We start from the raw sequence: 19716 nt of genomic DNA on the forward strand, positions 1-19716 counted from the left end.
AAAAATAACACTCTGATATTGTATGAACTTTGCACAATTTAATGTATTTTTGTTATCCAACAGAATATTGGTCTTTAATTAGAAATATTTATCTTTTGACAATTGCCGATTTGCCCATAAAAACAAATGCACTACTTTTTACAGATTTGATCACCGTAACCATCGTATGAATTACTCTGCGTAATCCGTTCAATTTTATTAAAATGCAATGTACATTCAAATCATGCAACTTTAATACAAAATGCTTTATGTCGATACAAAAAACTCCATACTCTTTATATAATTCGGTATTTTGATTGAGCAGATGCACTTCCAGAAGCATTTTGCATCATCGGCCACGTCATCAGTGAATATTCAAGTTTCTTGATGACCACTAAGTCTGCGTTCATCGCCTTTTGATCGAAATCAATGGAGGCGTACCTGTCAAAAACCTCACCTGAACTGTAGGGGGATGTATCTTGTACTATTCTCATTCCAGCTCCGAAATCTCTCTCCATTTTCAAAGAAAAGAGACTGAACGCACGGAATGCACGGATTTTTGGTTTGATGTCAATGGCGTATCGTATTCCTTTAGGAACTGGGTAGCTGTAGATCATATAACTGACCGAATTATCAAGCGTCGTTGGCCTAGTGTTGATATTCAAAGGGAGGTAATCCAATTTAATCGAAAATAACAGCGATTCGTTTCCATAAACCAAATCGAGTCCAACGTCTTGGATAGCAGAACTGTTGAAAACTTGCACAGAGGCATGGTAAAGGTTATCGCTCCCTGCTTGTTTCTCAAATGGTCTGGCCACCAGATTTTCAGCTAATGGAACTATATTACATGTTTTAGAAGAAGAAAAAAATCAATGTAATTTGCTTATAATTGTATAATATGTGTTAATATTTAATTTCTTCAATATTTGGACATTTAAAGAAATTTTTCATTAACACCATAGTTTGTGTCAACATATTGTGCAACAAGTTTTCATTATTAAATAAAAGAATCGGAAATATAAGTGTTTCTTTTTATTTCCCTTGCAGTTTTTGATTGAAATACGTAAATCCTCCACTAACTCCGTAACGTAAATAAAATGTGTTAAGTTATTAAAGCATTTAAAAGTCATTAAATAATTACAAAACAAAATTCTGCCATTGAAGGTTTCTCCAGGTTCTGCTTTTATCTTGATTACAGCTGTGACAATGTAGTCGGCACCACCCGCGTAAAGAGGAAGTGCCTTTTTGATAGATTGGATACGAAACACACTTGGCGAATGTTTCCGTATAAGAGATGCCGATGTGTAACCCTGAAACAAAATAAAACAACTTATAAAATAGAACAGAAATTAAATTTCAAATTGATAAAGATGAACTTAAAAATATTGTAATCCCCAATAAGTATTTCGTAGTTTAGACTTTAATCCATATTTTGGTTTTCGGCATGAAGTATGGAGAGGATACCATGATTGCCGGTGTGGTGTTATAATGATTTAAAAATGGTTTTTGATTGTCGCAATGAAACAAAGAATTGTTAATGCTATACATGTAGGCTAACAATACTTTAAATATAAATCATTTGATTTGGTACTGATTGGAAGGAGTACAGAACATCCTTAACAAAATTCTTTATATTCAAAAGAACGTGTATTGCTAGCACAGGTAAAACTATTAGCATCATCAAATAGGATATCGTAATGTTTTTATTTGTAATGCATATCATTTTACGTTTTAAAACTAAATATGTCATGTGTACGACAAAATTACCTTAAGGATGTTAGATGCCAATAACACTGCCCAGAAGATTAAAACGTTCATCATTTCACGTGTACACTTCAGCAACACAGTATGTTGTGAAACGAATAATGCAAAGGCGATTTATATAGAATGCAATATACTATAGAAGAGCGTAACAGTAATGATTTTGTAATGCTGCTTTAAAACATCTGTCCCTTCTTTGACTAATAGCTTATCACTGAAAATGCTCTTCAAAGCATTCGTTGATTTATTATCAAATTAAATGCACTGTATGTGTCAATTAATGTTATCAATCTATAAATTATGGTGAACATATATGGGGCAGATGGTGATTTGAAATTAAGTAATCATGACAATTACTTGTACTCATTCAAATTTATGAAATAAAACTTATTGCCTGTCTACAAGTCCGTCCTTCCGTCCGTTCTACTGTGTGACCAGCCGACCATGATTACATACATTTTTTATTTTTGTTTTAATTTTAATCTAGATTGTAGGAGCTATTTAAATTAAGTTTAGTAAATATTAATGTACAGCCAATATCTGTTCTGTCGTAAAACATTTCGTTAGTTTCACTCAAATTTTTTGCTTATATGCAACATAAATTCTAACTTCATCCATTGCAAAAACTGTACTTATTCAACATGTGGGGAGATTAAAACAGTATTCATACATAACATATTTAAACTACCGATTATCCTTTTTTTGCGTTTAACACACTTGAGCTCCAAGTAAGATTTTTTGAAAAACTTTTATTTCGGCCACAGTCCTACTCTTTGCGAAGAGTTTCTCATAATCCTTGGCATGTATTGTTTTGAGTTAATCCTAACGTGAAAAAAAATTTATATGTGGGACTATTTTATTCCTATATAATTGTAACTAGCTCTTTCTGTACGGTGTAAAGATTTATGTGTAAATGTTAATAAGAATAAATGTATACATTTTCAAAGGGGACGCGTAATTCTAAACACTTTTATACCCCCGGATTTCTGAACTTACACGATAAGCTTCTCTCTATTTTAGCTTATCATGTTAAATAATGAAATAAAATATCGTCTATTTTTATTCACACCATAATTACTTTTATGCCTCCTCATTCTCCTATCTACACATTTAACAAACTCACAAATGTGTTGAAAATTTTATTGATAAGAATATGATTATATACTGATCAAAACACATAAACATTGATGTACATCATATCTAGTACATACCAATAATTGAAGTAGAACAAAAATCAAAATACTTTAACTGTAAAAACATATGTTAAAACCAACTGCAACATATTTAATATGTAGAGCAGAATATTATAAAAGGTAAACTAGCATTCAAACACATAAATAAATTATTTATAATACAAACTGATGGCAGAAGGTAGGGGACTTTAAAAATGATGTAGAAATGTGCACCGTCACAATTGTAGTTATAATTTAAGTGTGTCAAAACTTGTTTATCCTCGAGTTCACTTGACTAATTTGGAACGAAAGTGCGTCTTAAAATTCAGGTTTCACATCTTTATCATTTTTCTATGAATCTGGTCATCAGCTTATAACTTCGTATTAACTTCTTTTAACTTGAAACTGAACTTCCGGAGAGTCTCGAGGACAGATTCTCTAAGGGCTTCATATTTTGGGTCCTTTTCTTCTATCAAATATGATTCAAACATGTATGTAAAGTTGTAATATGTTTGATATATTAAACAATGTTTCAATAATATGTTGAATAAATAATTTTCGTACAGCAAGTCTAGAATTTCACAACTTACATGCAAAAGCTTCTCTATATCTTAGCTTATTATGTGAAATAACGAAGATAAATTATCGACTATTATTAATTATATCATAATTACGTAAAATATTAAAAACAGAAAAATATGCATAAAAACAATCGTAATATAGTTATGATTCAAGTGTGTCAATATAATAAGCTTTGGGGAAAGGGTGGAATCAAATGGATGGGACTGTAAAAAAAAAATCACACTCTGGTTTGGACCCTTTTGTTGTCAGTAAAATGTCAGTAATTCATGTTACGCCGAATATAATATTAGGGAGAACAAAAATATAATTCATTCAACTGACAAGCATTAATTCTTAAAGAGAATTTGTCATGTTTTGTTGGAATATTTCTTATTCTTTTTTAAAGGAAAGTTCTCGTAATACATTTTGAATAGGAAACCAGAATTTGAGTGTCAATAGTAGAGTTCTATGCAAGCTACAAAGCTCACAATTCTTTGTTATGTAAACAAGACTCGTGCCATGTTTTTGTTGACTGTTAAAAATATTCATTCGAAGATGAAAATAAATGACCGAAGTTATGATCATGCCCCTTTGAAATATATACATTTAAACCGTATGGAACAAAAGGAAGAAGCATGCTCAATCTTGTGTCTTTCAAAAACGCTATTCGCTAAACTACCACTTACGGTAGCTCTCCTCTTATATCTAAACATACGGGGAATGAGTTGTATTATCATAGACACACAGTGTACGGAAAAGAGTAAATTAAGAATACAAATGCAGTTGCCATACGCTGAATATTCTTAACTTATATAATGTGCTTAATGATAAAAAAAGATAAAAGTTCAAATACAAATTTATTCACACTTCTTTCTTTTGAAGATTGAGTTTTCATATAATAACTCAACAGAACAAAATAAGTGTCTCAATATATTAAAAAAACGAAAATATACAACACATTAAAAAAAAACTTATTCTGATGATCTAGAACAAAAGATATATTAGGATTTTAAGACGAGTCCAGGAGAAAGGTAAGACTTGCAATAAGAAACGCAATTAAAATCAGTACAATTTGAAGGTCTTCTGCTGGAAACAGTAGAACTTCAAATTTGCATTACAAAATTATACATCAAAGGATTTTTTTCGAATTTCTCTTTCTCAACACATGTAGTGTATCTCTAATAGGAATGTAAACAATTTTGTTTTAAACATATTTAAAAAGATTTTTTATACATATTTAATGTATATAGCCATTCATATATTGTTACAGAGACTCTGATTGCCTTTTGAACCCGTTACCTTTGGCATGTCTATCCAACACTCTAACGATGGAACTCAATGGTTAACCACTAGCCACAGCTTATGGAAATACCATATATACTCTACTCAATCACACTGGATCAAAAAAAGATGAATCAAAATCAACTGTGAATTTGAAAATTTGCCAGAAAGTATCAAAAATCGAATTTATGAAAGTTAATTGTAACAGTTTAAACCAAGCCTCTAGCATTCGTGTTGATATATGATGGCTATCCTATTTCCATATATTCGATATTGCACCCATTGTTGTGGAAAACATCAAAAGTGTCGTTATACACAGCTGGAACCATTTCCTTATTTTGCTGTTGTCTTGCGTTGTTTCTCGCTATTGATATCCTTTGTTTAAAAATATATGTTTCAAGGTAACAATCATTTGCAATAATGTATAGGAATGTAACAGCGCTTATAAAAAAAAATCCACATTCTATTTTCGAATCTTACCTTGTCAGTACAATATATAAGATCAGAACTCCAATGATGATAACCAAGAAACATACATGTACTACACCGATCAGGCCATATAGAGAAGAAATCGCCATGACTTTTTCGTTATCAACTGTTAGTGAAATAGAGGACATACGTAAAAAAAGAGAATCTGTAAAACAATATAATAATACTAAAGAGCAATGAAACATTTTTTTTAAATATATATTATTTGAAATAAGAATAATTTTAATTAAATTTGCATTACAACTTTTTTTTGGCCTCACAAAACCATTTATTTAATTGGTAAAATACATCTTTGAATATCTTACGAAGAAAATTATTTTGATGTAAAAAAAAAGAAAAAGATAATCAATAGCTTAAGGTAGTACAAAACAGATAGCGTAAATTTTCCCCATAATTCATTCTCATTAAAAATTGCACCAAATGTTAATCATATTGAACTGTATACGTATACAAAGTTTTTAAAAAATTCCACCATTAGTTTTCTCGTAATCCAGGTCTTAACTACGCCTTCCGACACCCTGTTTTGTCTTAATTTGCAAATAAACAACTTCATATATGTACTGCATTTAAATTACTATATTGTTAAAATATTGTGTTTCTCTGAAATTTCATAGCTCACCAATTGCAAAACATTCATGTGTTCGTGGGCCAAGTACACACGTATGGATCGCAACAGGTTCCCATGATGCCTTGCGAATTCCCACATCTACCTCGTTTGAATGGCATATGCGGTGATGTGTTTCAAACGCTTCAAGTCCGCTCAATGTCATTACCAATGAAATCAAAGCCAGAAGAAGGTTCATTGTGATACTCATTTATCTCAGGATTATGATCAAAAATATTTGGTCTCGCAAATGATGCTGAAATAAAGAACAGAAAACTCATACTATGTTGATCTATGTATTCGAAGTCTAATAAATGTTGTTTTTTTTTTGTTTTTTTTTTTTTTGGGGGGGGGGGGGCAATACCCTAGATTTTATCGCAAGTCAACACATTATTTAAATAATTTTGAAGATTTTGAGTTTAACTAAACATTTGAACGTAATAAGATGCGTATAGTAGAAGTTTATAGCTCGGTTTCTACTACTTTTTTAACATATTATTATAAACTAAGAGTTTCCAAACATTAAAAGACTATTTAAACGTCACTTATTTTCGATTCATTATTACTTACATTTCTATTTCACAATAGGCAATCCTTTATCTTCCTTGCAAGCGTTCTTTATTTATATAGGGAGAAAAAAAGGATGGTTTGTATAATAACCTCTAATTAATCTACAAAAACTGTAATTTGTTTAATAAAAAACAAAAGTACAAATGTACGTATCCTTAAAAGTTCAAGTATAAAGCAATGGGGAAAACCATCATTTTTTGTTTTTTTTCTTTTAGTTATTCTCTATTTCAACACCTTATTGCTCTCTGATGCAAATATCTTATGCACTTTTACCATTATCATCAAAAACTGATTCTATTTTCATATATTTATATCGAGTGCAACTGTGAAAAATAAAAAAAAAAAACATTTGCATTTGTGCAACATGTACAAGCTTTATCATTCTAAATTAAATTGAAAAAAAATCTGCATGCTGTGCTTAGTTTCTATTTCTTTCATACTTATTTTTCATCAATATGTGAAATGCATATTGGGAATAAACTTTGTTATATATAAACACTTTAAAAAATCATATTTGATAGTCTAAATTTTATTCTTAATTTGTTTTCTTAACTTGCATTCAGCATTTTTTTTTTGTGAAGTAGGACAAAGGAAAATGACGATAATCCGTCATTATTTATTTTTAGATTTTTCGTAGTCTGTCAATCATTTGTGGAATGTGGCTCGGTTTCAAAATCGTACAGTTATAGTGCACGAGAGGATCACCTGTTCAAAGTGTAATGGCACTCTGAAGAGGGGATTTATATAAATTATTAATAAGAAGTAAAGTTCTGGACACGTGTTAATGATTTTTTTTTTTATTTATTGCTTAAAGAAAAATAAAGTTTGTCAAATGATTTACGGACAAATGTGTAGCTTTTTTTTTTTTTTTTTTTTTTACTTTTTTGGCTTAATATATTTGCCTAGGATATATACTGGCTTAAAAATCAATAATATAATGATATGTTCAAACATTCTGATTATTTTTATTAAAGAATTTATATATATATATATATATATATATATATATATATATATATATATATATATATATATATATATATATATATATATATAATAAAAGAAAAAAAGCAACACTAACTGCAAAACATAAGCGCTTTCATTGTTAAAAATCTTCAGACACTGAGAAAATACTTTTGTGATTTGGATATATATATATATATATATATATATATATATATATATATATATATATATCTATATATATATATATATATATATATATATATATATATATATATATATATATATATATATATATATATATATATATATATATAAAAGCAGTGACGTTAACAATAGATCGATACAAACAAAATGAAGGAATAATTTAAGACAATGAAAGAATGTAAAACTGGAATTGCAATTGGTGCCGTGTACTAAGAACGCGGCGTTTTGTTTTCTTGCTTTACAAGTAATTTTTCTTACAAATTTTAATATTTTCAAGGTCTTTGCATCAGTTTCTCCTGCTGAAATATCGTTTATGGATAAATACTTCCTCATAATATTTGAACCTATTTTTTTTTTAAACTCAATTGCGTTAAAATTCACTCTGCTTTGCTCAATTCAGTGTGTACTAAGTATTTCATTTCAATTGAAATCGTTTCAATGCAATTTGATACTTAATCTTCACAAAAATAGGCAAAATATAGTGAATTGCATTAAACTATGATACTAAATACACTATCTAAAGAATTTGTACCTAAGTATGTTATAGGAAAGTTTGGGCAGATGCACTTTATAAACCAATAAACGTAAACATAAAGTCAAGTAACACCTTATAACCAACGTCAAAATCCAATGTATTCCGTATAACTTAATTTGTAGAACCAAATAATTCTTGAAGTAATATCTTTATTGTTTTCAATTGTAAACGATATCAAAGCAAAAAAGAACATATTAAAACGAAACAAGGAGAGGTTGCTATATAAACATTTTGTGTTTAGATGCTGGGCCAAAATAAACGTGCCATTATTATCAAACACTGATCATATGACTATTATCTTTGATGTGCTTACTCTATTATGACGTCATAATTAATTTGATTGTATGATGTCATTAACCGATTGTGGCGTCATTCAGGATTTGATAGATCTTTTTCCCGTACTTAACTACTCAAAAGTAGTCATTGTCACAACATAAATTGGGGGAAATTTAACACTTTTAATTTTAGAATTGTAAATGTGGTTAATATAATCAGATATATTATGATAATGATCTGTTCATGTTGATTGATAACTCAAAATAATGCATTACCTTTTCGATGGTTCAAGATTTTGTCACTAAAAGTCATAATTTCAGAAAAAACCGGTAGGGGTGATTCCTATTGTAGTATATCTCTTGAATGCCAAGAAAGTTGCTGATTTATGCAATATTTTGATTAAATTATGATATTGCTATGTAAAGAAACTAGTCTTGTAAATAATTTTGAAATTTGTTTCCATTCGTAAAATTAAAGATATAATTTTTAAATAGATTCCATAAAAAAAATAATTATTGCAGAAAATTGAAATTGTTAATTAAATTTATATTGCAAGAAAAGGGATATAATTTCTTTCAAAAGATTTATCTGTAGTGGTCATCACTGTAGATATGTTTAAAAAGCAAATAAAAAAAAAACAAAATAAAAAAAAAAAAAAAAAAACCGAAAAAAGCATTGACAAATAATTTTACACTGCAACGTCCTCTTCCCCCTTAACTCCTAACTCCTATCAGAAGACCCGTTCTTGTGTCCAGGCATGTGCTTTTTGTGGCGAATTTCAAAACCAGCATCATTCATGAAAATGAGCTGAACACGATTTGCTGCATTAGCAAACACACCCTCTTCTGCATGATACCACTAAGGAATATCTCTCTCCACAAATTTGATCTGACTGACTCAGGGGACATGAACAATACTGACGACATTCCGTTTTTGATACCTGTAAAATCAATACACATCTACATATTTACGCGAATCCAGAAAAAAATATATGTATGTATGTTGGTATATATCATTTGATATGTTTTGATTTACGTAAAATTACTGTTCAATCATTTTACATGTAGATCTTGGAGATGATATTCAAATGATCTGCTCAGGTATTCATTGCCCATAAAATAATTGGTTCCATTTGCAATGCTTAAACAAAGAAGACGATGGTATTCCAGATGAGGAGTTTTACTGTTCAGATGACTGTAGAATGCACACTTTATATAAATACTGCAGCTGCCATGTAAATATGAACCAATGGGGGGGGGGGGGGGGTTGTGACAATCAGCAATGCAAGACTGAATGTTTCATTTAAAATTAGATGGCAAGATGCCCAACGTTCATCAACTGTTTATAACTGTAATATGTTTTAACTGAAACAGTTCTGTTTCGTCAGCTATTTAGAATTTGTAAGCTGTTTCATTATGTAGCATTATTGAAAATTCAACTCTCTTTTAATATTACAATTAAAGATGGGGAATGATTCTGTTGTAAAGAATGTTATATAGCAAGTTCTAAGAAATCAGAGCCACAGGAGGATGGCGATAAAAATTATGTCCCAGCACTGATGTTTGTTGGACTAACGTACCTTGTTCGCCATGATGCTGTACGGGATAATGATTGACAGGCCATGATGTCACATTGGAAACTGGACATGATCTTTTTCCACAACAATCATCATCCCAATCTGTTCTACTTGGACATCGACTGTATGCAAGTATTGTAATATATTTTTAACTTGTATAAGGTTTTTATCTAATATTGTGTGTATAATTTTGTAATTTATATAGTCATGCCTATGCATCATACAAACGCTAATCATCTATTATAAACTCTAAGGGGTGTCGAGCTGGCCACCAGAAAGTCTTGCTATGGATAATAGGTGGAATAGAACAATGAATCTGGCTGATGGTCCTGGTAGAAATTTGGAGTGTGACATCGTTCCCTGAACTCTTGAACAAAGAGTTCAGGGGTATTTGAATAGACCCATTTCTCTATAAAGCAATCTTTTGCATAAAACAAATTGTACATGTTTAAAGCTTTTTCTTTTCTTTTTTTAATAGATCACCTGAAGGAATTTGGATGAGGCAGCAAAGTTTGATATCCTTGTTTTGCAGCTAACTATGTCAGAGGCATATTTTTTTAAGTTTTAGATGATCTTTAACGAAAATGAATGCATTTCCCGCCCAAATCATCAAATCCTAATTCATACTGATCGCATCCTACTTGTGTACTCGTGGTTTCCTAATTGATTTCCGACAGGTCAAAGAACAGCCTCGCCAACAATTCATGTTAGATCACTGCTTTATTATCAAAATCGGTGCAATAATTCAAATAAACAATGATACAAATATTTAGAGTAATATTTGAGCTCGTTCATCTTCTGATCGGCCATTTCCGCCCCCTTGTTGAAAGGTACATTTTCTGTACAAACAGTAGTACGTTATATAATACACAAACGTTTACCTGAGGAATAAAAATGGTGAGCAAAAATTTTGTCAAGTTGTCAGTTGTTAGTTGACAAGTTTAAAACGAGATACAGGAATCCCAAATGTTATGTAAATAATGCTTGTTTACACTATGAAAAAAAAGAGTTGACAAATATGCAATGTCAAAACATTGAGGTTACAAAATGTAAATTACGACATGTTAACTCGAATTTTCTCATAGAGCAGACTGGAAATCGCCATATCAAAGCTACGGATCATTATAAATAATATGTTCTACGGTGCGACCGTTGGGGCGAGCACAGCATGTGATCAAACAATGAATTATAATAAATTAATAAAATAAAATTAACAACGTGAAATTTGAATGCAAAAAAATAAAACATACCTATTTTTCAGTAAATTTTCATTATTCATAGTTTATAATATTTGTTATAATTTATTTATTTATATGTAGAACAATAGTTTAATCTCAGATACAATGTTGTTAAATAATAAAGATTTTAATATATAAATATTCATTGCACTGCATCTTCTCTTTAAAAGTGATTGTGATTATGATTGATTGATTGATTGATTTCCCCCTTTTTTTTGCAGTAGACATTTTGTCTTAAACTTACATATAAAACTTGACTCATCATAGAGCTCCCCCCATGCTAAAAATTTTTTCATTTTTGTCAATTTATACATAGAAAATCGACTTACCATGGATTTTCCCCTCCACTTAAAAAAAAATAATTAATGTTTAATTTTATTTTTAATTTACGCTTAAAAATATTTGCTTATCATGTTAAAAGAACATGGTGTTGTCCCCCCCCCCCCCCCCCGCATGTAATAAATGGAAGTGAAAATAAAGAAACCATTGAACTGCTAAAGAGCTGAAGGATAAGAAATTTCATGATTTATTTTTCTTTTTGCTTGCAAAGATTTTTTGGATGAGGCTGCCATCCACCCACCCACCCCCTTTAAAAAAAGGCGCTGCTACGTATAACGTTACGTTTCAGGAAATTACCGTAATTATAGTAAATAAAATATTTGTGAGCATTCATCCAAATTAGTGCAATTTACAACTGTTTCCTGTATCTGAAGAAATGTCCTTATTCGTCAGCTGTTCTTTATCTTAGCCTTTGCAAGATTTTAAGAGAATTTTGGTCATTTCAGCAGATTTACAATAACTTCAGTTAGAGTAATTTCCCCTTATCAGTGCTTATTGTGACGTCAAAGCTGACGTTGGTTAAGTGTCGTCTTACTCTTTAAAACTCCCCTGAGAAATAAAAGTATGCGAAGTATACTGTTTTATTTACTTAAAAAGCATGATGTTCTTAAAATTACACATCTTATAAGCTTTTCAAAGGTTTTACTTTGATTCTCGGGAGAACGTGATGTTGGAACGTGAGGTTGGAAACCATTGGTACTATGAATTGTGGGTCAAAATTTACTGACTCCGAAAAAATATATCGAATCAATGTGTAAATGTTTGTGACGTCACACGATTATTTTTTATTGAAAGTGTACTGAGGTGAACTTTAGAGGTAACATTGACTGTATGTCGCTTACATCGTTATTGTTTTTACTGTCTAAATTTGTCTTGCTGATTCTCGTGAGAGTGTGAAGTGATAAAAATTGCCATGATTACAGGGAACTACTGGGACGATTAAAACGATGCATTACTGGTCCGATTTACTGACGCCAAAAAAATCCGTTGAATGAATGTGCAACTAATCCGAATTTTCTATTCACACACGCCTTGCCGGTAAAGCTCGCTTCGCGCCGGCGCTGCGCGCCGGCGAGCTGCGCTCGCTATAAACCTGATATATGGAACTTAAATTTGACTTCACTAATTCCTTACACGCGCAATATATATCACTGGATAAAGAGTTTATTATATAAATAGTGCCTGTTTGGGAGGGTAACAGTTGAAATTGACACCCCTCAAAAACCATTGTCAACCGACGCGAAGCGGAGGTTGACAATGGTTTTCAAGGGGTGTCAATTTCAACTGTTATCCTCCCAAACAGGCACTATTTATTTTGTTATACTGAATGTCTTTTTTAAAATTTTTAAGAACATTTTACTGCTTTTATATAGGAATAACGTGAATTCTACAGCGAACCGTACGCGCATAATTTTCGCGCATGTAACATTTTTTTAATGTTACCCGTTGCCAAGTGCGTTGCTAACGCTTAGGGTAATAGTAAATATTATTAACTGCGTCTTAACCAATCAGATTTCAGTATTTAACATTAAAGTATAACAAAAAACTATATTTCTAAAGTTTAACACGCTTATAAAATACAAATATTTAATAACGGTATTTATGGTATATCGTATTTATTCGAGAACTAAATAATGAAAACATCTGTTTCATCAAAAGCTTAAAATTGAAAATTTAATGTTAAAATCAAGTTGCAATGGAATGAAACAACCTTTTGTTTACATAATTCTGAAACTTACATGCATAAGGATTTAATTACTGTCTCCCAGGATATCATTGCTGACCATCATTCAGAAAAAAAATGACATGCATATTTTTTATACTCCTACGCAATTAGTTGCAGCACTTGCTGCGATAATTTGGTTCTTTACCTTGCAGGCTAAAACACATGTGCATCTGAAACCATATGTGGCTAGAAAAAGATGTGCAACTTGAGTCATGAAAACCTTTTATGACAAACTATATCAAATCAATATGCAATGTAATATTTGTATCAAAAATTGATATGATAACAAAAGTAAATGGTTATGCTCTTTTTATTGTATTTACAAATATTCAAAATATAATTATTCATTATGGAAACACGTTAAATGATAAACATTTGTACAAAATAACGCTTTTTAAGAAACTGCAGCTCTCTAAAACGTGTTTCTCTTAAATTTAAAATGCACTTTTAACAAAACAACAAACAAACATTCATGACAGTTAGGTTTATTTAAACGTTTTACGGTTCTATCATAAGATTTATTTTCATTGTTACTTTTTTGACATTCAACATCCTGAATGTATATAAAAAAAACCCGAAGAATGAACTCCAAGCATCAGTCATGCTGATTTAATTTAAGATTTTTACCTAGTTTGTCAATCACTTGCGGAATGGAGCTCCTTTTGCTGAATCATATAACTACAGTACACAGGGAAAGAAAATTAGAAGAGCATCTGTTTAAAGTGTATGAGCACTCTATTCAAGGCATTTTTTTCACCAAAAAGTACACAATGACAAAGATAAAATCGCATCTTCAAAAAATGACAATACAACTGGGCCGTATAATCCTTATTTATAAAAGAACTTTATTTTGTGATTCCAGCGTTTTTTAATCGTATTACGAAATACTGAATCATGAGCGCCGATATTTGTTAAATGTTCCTATTGTTCTAAAATGTGAAAAAAAACTAAGAAAAAACCGCGAGTAGAGCCTTTCTCAAATTCACATGGACGTTTTTATTAAGAATCTACAGTAGGTCTTCATAAGTGCACTAATTAAGACTGAACTTAACAAATTTCCCTTTTTCAATGTCGTTTAAGCTTTGTAAATAAAATATGAATTGGTTTTGTATACTACTTGGTCATTTCCATAGTTAGTTAGTATGGTGGTTTGGTAAATTGGTAGATATGGCATACTGACTTTAAAATCAGTTAAATGAGAATATTTTTGTGTATTGATGTACCTTAAACTGTTTTTAATATATATTGAACTTTTCGACTTTACCATTGTAGGTAAGAAAAATCCTCAGCTCTGCTGATTAAAAAAAAAATTCTTAAACAGATTAAGAAACGAATTCATAATTTCAAGAAGAAAATGCATATTAAATTTCAGTTATATATTGCGCATGTCATAATTCATAATTCCAGGATAAATTAAACTTCGAATTTCTTGTTAGCATATATCTATCACTCAAGGAAACTTATAAAAGTGAAGTTGTCTTTGTAATGCTTATATTCATAAAACATATTGCATTTTCAGAGTTAAAACAAAATTCAGTTGACTCATCATCACCTTACTGTTGTATGCAAATAAACATCAACATGTATTAATATTCGCATTTATGGACTGTATTTTTGATAATTTAATGAATTCTTTTTTTTATACTATTAACGTTGTGCCTAGCTTTTTTTCCATATCATATCAGAACTATTTTTTTTTCTTATTATCTGATAAAACTGATTATACATTTGCAAAATTTCGTACTAATTATCTGGGATTTGAACATGGTCATTGTAACAGTTACTTGTAATATCTGAACCCCTCCACAACATGATATTATGCATTTACATTTTGTCTATCAACTTGTTAGGAATGTATAGAAGGTTTTTATTCAATGGGTTTGATTTTCTTTCTAAGTACTGACTTGTTCATTTTTTATTTGTTGTTGTTTGATCAATAAAAGTACTTTACTTGTTTATTTCAAGTTCGAATAATTCTGTTCAGAAATGTTTACAAAAAATAGTCGAAAGAAAGAGTATAAGTTATTTAATCCATACGAAATTAAAATTCCTAAAAGGGGGGGGGGGGTCATGCAACCCAAACGAAGGGGGGCTTTTTCATGCTATAAGGTTTAAGGAGAATTCTTTTTTAGGGAAATGCTGGTAAATACGAGATTGCATTGACAAGTCGTTAACTCCTTTTATCAAACTTTGTTCAAGTATATTGACCAGGTTGAAAGTGTACAGTTTAAAGTCTAATGATAATTTTTTTTAATTTAGCCTCTGAATCATTATTTTGATGAGGTTTCAGTTTTATGGTAGTTCATTTAATTATTGGTTGTTTATTTCTAAAAGTAATATATTTTCTGCACTGAATTACTGATAGGATCTTGCAAAATTCAATTTATTTGAATTGTAAGTATATACTGATATCGTTCCTTTTGTACAATTGCATCAACAGGGGTCATGAATATATTCACAGCTTGTATTAAAAAATAAAATTTCATCATGTTTTTGTACTTCGTGAACCTGTCAATTTAAGATAATGTACGTGTAATATATACTTGTATATATTGCGATTAATCAAAACTGCACTGGACAAGTCATTTTTTCATAGCAGTTGTTTCAGATCAGTTCACGAATTGCATAACAATGCATGGAATAATTAACTTTGTTTTCTATGTAATGCACTGGTCATTAAAACCATTAGCTTTATTTTACTCTTTTACATCAATATTTAACGAAACTGCCAAGGAGAAATGTAAGAGTTATATTAAACAACTTCTTTATAGTGTTGTTTCAAGGGCTATGATGGTAGCGAATGGTAAACCCTCATAAATGGGGTTTGGGAGGGTTTAGTGTCAAGAGTGGATAGGTATGTTTTTTTTTTACAATTCTGCCTAACATTTGATGTCCTTTCAGACGCTATGATAAATATTTTGTTGCTGAAAAAAAAACACTCTGATATTGTATGAACTTTGCAAAATTTAATGTATTATTTTATCCAACAGACCTGGTCTTTAATCAGAAATATTTGTCTACTGACAATTGATGATTTGCTCAAAGAAACACATGCAGTACTTTTCACAGATTTGATCACCATAACCATCGTATCAATTACTCTGCGTAATCCGTTCAATTTTATTAAAAATGCAATATACATTCAAATCATGCAACTTTAATACAAAATGCTTAATGTCGATACAAAAAACTTCATACTCTTTATATAATTCGGTATTTTGATTGAGCTGATGCATTTCCGGAAGCATTTTGCATCATCGGCCACGTCATCAGTGAATACTCAAGTTTCTTGATGACCACTAAGTCTGCGTTCATCGCCTTCTGATCGAAATCAATGGAGGCGTACCTGTCAAAAACCTCACCTGAACTGTAGGGAGATGTATCTTGTACTTTTCTCATTCCAGCACCGAAATCTCTCTCCATTGTCAAAGAAAAGAAACTGAACGCACGAAATGCGCGGATTTTTGGTTGGATGTCAACGGCGTATCGTATTCCTTGAGGAACGGGGTAACTATAAATCATGTAGCTGAGCGAGGTATCAAAGGTCGTTGGCTTAGTGTTGATATTCAAAGGGAGGTAATCCAATTTAATCGAAAATAACAGCGTTTCGTTTCCATAAACCAAATCAAGTCCAACGTCTTGGATAGAAGAACTGTTGAAAACTTGCACAGAGGCATGGTAAAGATTATCGCTCCCTGCTTGTTTCTCAAATGGTCTGGCCATAAGGTTTTCAGCCATTGGAATTAAATAACATGTATTAGAAGAAAAGAATTCAATGTAATTTGCTTATCATTCTATAATATGTGTTAATATTTAATTTCTCCAATATTTGGACATTCAAAGAATTTTTCATTAACATTATGGTCCGTGTCAACATATTGGGCCAATAGCTTTCATTATTAAATAAAGTTTTGCTGGTTAACTAAGGTTTTTTGGATATACGTGTCTTAAAGAATCGGAAATGTAAGTGTTTATTTATATTTTCTTGCAGTTCTTGATTGAAATACGTATATCCTCCACTAATTCCGTAACGTAAATAAAATTTCTAAAGTTTAAAAAGCAGCTCAAAGTCATTGAATAATTACAAAACAAAATTCTGCCATTGAAGGTTTCTCCAGGTTCTGCTATTATCTTGATCACAGCTGTGACAATGAAGTCGGCACCACCCGCGTAAAGAGGAAGTGCTTTTTTTGATAGATTGGATACGAAACGCACTTGGCGAGTGTTTCCGTATAAAAGAAGCCGATGTGTAACTCTGAAACAAAAGAAAACATATACTAAAATAGAAACGAAATTTTATTTTAAATTGATATAAATCAACTTAAAAATATGGTATTCTCCAATAGTTCGTTGTTTAGACTTTAATTCATGTTTGCCTTTTCGGTGTGGAGTATGGAGAAGATATCATGATTGCCCGTGTTATAATGATTTAAAATGGTTTTTGATTGTCGCAATGAAACAAAGACTTGTTAATGTTATACATGTAGGATAACATACTTTTAATATAAATCATTTGATTTGGCACTGACTGGAAGGAGTACAGAACATCCTTAACAACATTCTTTATATTTAGAAGTAAATACCTAAGAATGTGTATTGTTAGCACATGCACAACTATTAGCAACCTCAAATGGGATATCGTAATGTTTTGATTTGTAATGCATATCACTTTACGTTTTAAAACTAAAAATTTCATGTGTACGACAAACTTACCTTATGGATAGTAGCTGCCAATAACACTGCCCAGAAGATTAAAACTTTCATCACTGCATGTGTACACTTCAGCAACAAAGTATATTGTGAAAATAATAATGTAAAGGAGATTTATATAGACTGCGATATACTATAGAAGAGCGTAACAGTATTGATTTTGTAATGCTGCTTTAAAACATCTGCCCATTCGTTGACTAATAGCTTATCACTGAAAATGCTCTTCAACGCATTCGTTATCAAATTGAATGCACTGTATGTGTCACTTAATGTTATCAATCTATAAATTATGGTGAACATATATGGGGCATATGGTGATTTGAAAGCAAGTAATCATGACAATTACATGTACTCATTAAAATTTATGAAATAAAACTTATTGCCAGTCTACAAGTCCGTCCTTCCGTCCGTTCCACTATGTGACCAGCCGTCCATGATTACATACATTTTTTTTTTCAATCTAGATTGTAGGAGCTATTCTTAATTTTAGTCCAGTAAATATTAATGTACAGTCAATATATGTACTGTCGTAGAACATTTCGTTAGTTTCACTCACATTTTTTGCATATATGCAACATTAATTTTAATCTCATCCATTGCGAAAACGGTACTCATTGAACATGTAGGGAGATTAAAACGGTATTCATACATAACATATATCTAAACTACCGATTATCCTTTTTTTGCGTTTAACACAATTGAGCTTCAAGTAAGATTTTTGGAAGAACTTTTTTTGGTCTCAGTCCACCTGTTTGCCGTCCATTTGTACACTCTTTACCTTTTAGATTTATTCGTCAGAAGCACAAAGTCAAATTAAATCAACCTTGGGATGAAACATGTCTATGTCAAGGGGATTCTAGTCTATTAAAATAAAAGGCTATGCCTCTTTCAACGGGAAAGAAAAAGAAATTATTACATTTTTTTATTTGTTAGCATTTCTCAAAACTCTCCCCAAAACTACTGTAGCTTGCGTATAAACATTCTCAGGAAGGGTAAATACAAGTATATTCAAATCATGGCTGATGAAGGTAGGGTTGAGCCTGAACGGGGTAGGGGGTGACGGGCCATTTTAACCTAGAAATGTAAAATACATTAAGGTAGTGTAGTTTTAAGCTTGTTTAAATTATATTCTTCGGGGATAGGTTAGGTCCTCATTGTGAAAGGTGGGTACATTGTATAACGGAAGAAGATACATGCTTTTTTTAAAAATTTTCTTTTCAATAACCAATTTACAGGAAAGGCCAAAACTTGGTTTGAAGCATTCTTTGGTGGTGTAAATTTACGTTTGTTCAAGTCATAATCTCATGGATTTGAGCCACCTTTGTTTTTGTTTGTTTGGTTTTTTTTTGGGGGGGGGGGGGAGGGGGGGGGGTGACATTTGTATAAATTTCAAACCTTTTTGAACATGCACCCTAGTTTATTCCACAAAATATTCATTTAATGAGTCGTAACCAAGGCATTGTGTTAAAATACGCGTTTGAATTTGCCTGCCATTTTGTCAGAAATCGCACTCGGAATGTCTCGGATTTTATCGTTAACATGACGACCATAGGCAGCGAATTTTCAACCGTGATGTTAAAAGTGGCAGTGATTTCGTTGCAGAAACAGTTAACGTGGTAATATAGGATTATAAAAGAGCAACATTGAAGGCATTTGAGACCAATCATATGAAAATTTCGGCGAGATACAGCGCGATACAATTTTTTTTATTTGCTTCGAAGCGAGTATA

The 19716-nt window shown here is 31.1% G+C and overlaps 1 protein-coding gene across 1 annotated transcript; it reads right to left on the bottom strand.

Annotated features, from left to right (window-relative positions):
* Positions 1–183: 183 nt before the first annotated feature.
* On the bottom strand, positions 184–18067 carry LOC128172441 (uncharacterized). The gene is made up of 3 exons (XM_052838238.1): positions 17991–18067; positions 1121–1289; positions 184–817 (listed from the first exon to the last, which is right to left on the bottom strand). The coding sequence occupies exons 1-3, from the start codon at positions 18039–18041 to the stop codon at positions 276–278; spliced, it is 762 nt and encodes a 253-aa protein (XP_052694198.1). The 5' UTR covers positions 18042–18067; the 3' UTR covers positions 184–275.
* Between the last annotated feature and the right edge of the window lie 1649 nt (positions 18068–19716).

The sequence above is a fragment of the Crassostrea angulata genome, chromosome 2 (assembly GCF_025612915.1).
Source record: "Crassostrea angulata isolate pt1a10 chromosome 2, ASM2561291v2, whole genome shotgun sequence".
Taxonomy (NCBI): domain Eukaryota; kingdom Metazoa; phylum Mollusca; class Bivalvia; order Ostreida; family Ostreidae; genus Magallana; species Magallana angulata.

Bases quoted from the DNA above. Each gene is read 5' to 3' on its own strand.
- LOC128172441 (XM_052838238.1), bottom strand. From the start codon at position 18,041: ATGAAAGTTTTAATCTTCTGGGCAGTGTTATTGGCAGCTACTATCCAT. The intron at 1,290-17,990 runs GTAAGTTTGTCG...ATTTTGTTTCAG, and splicing joins TGGCAGCTACTATCCATAAG to GGTTACACATCGGCATCTCT. The intron at 818-1,120 runs GTAATTATTTAA...CATGTAATATAG, and splicing joins CAATGGCAGAATTTTGTTTT to TTCCATTAGCTGAAAATCTG.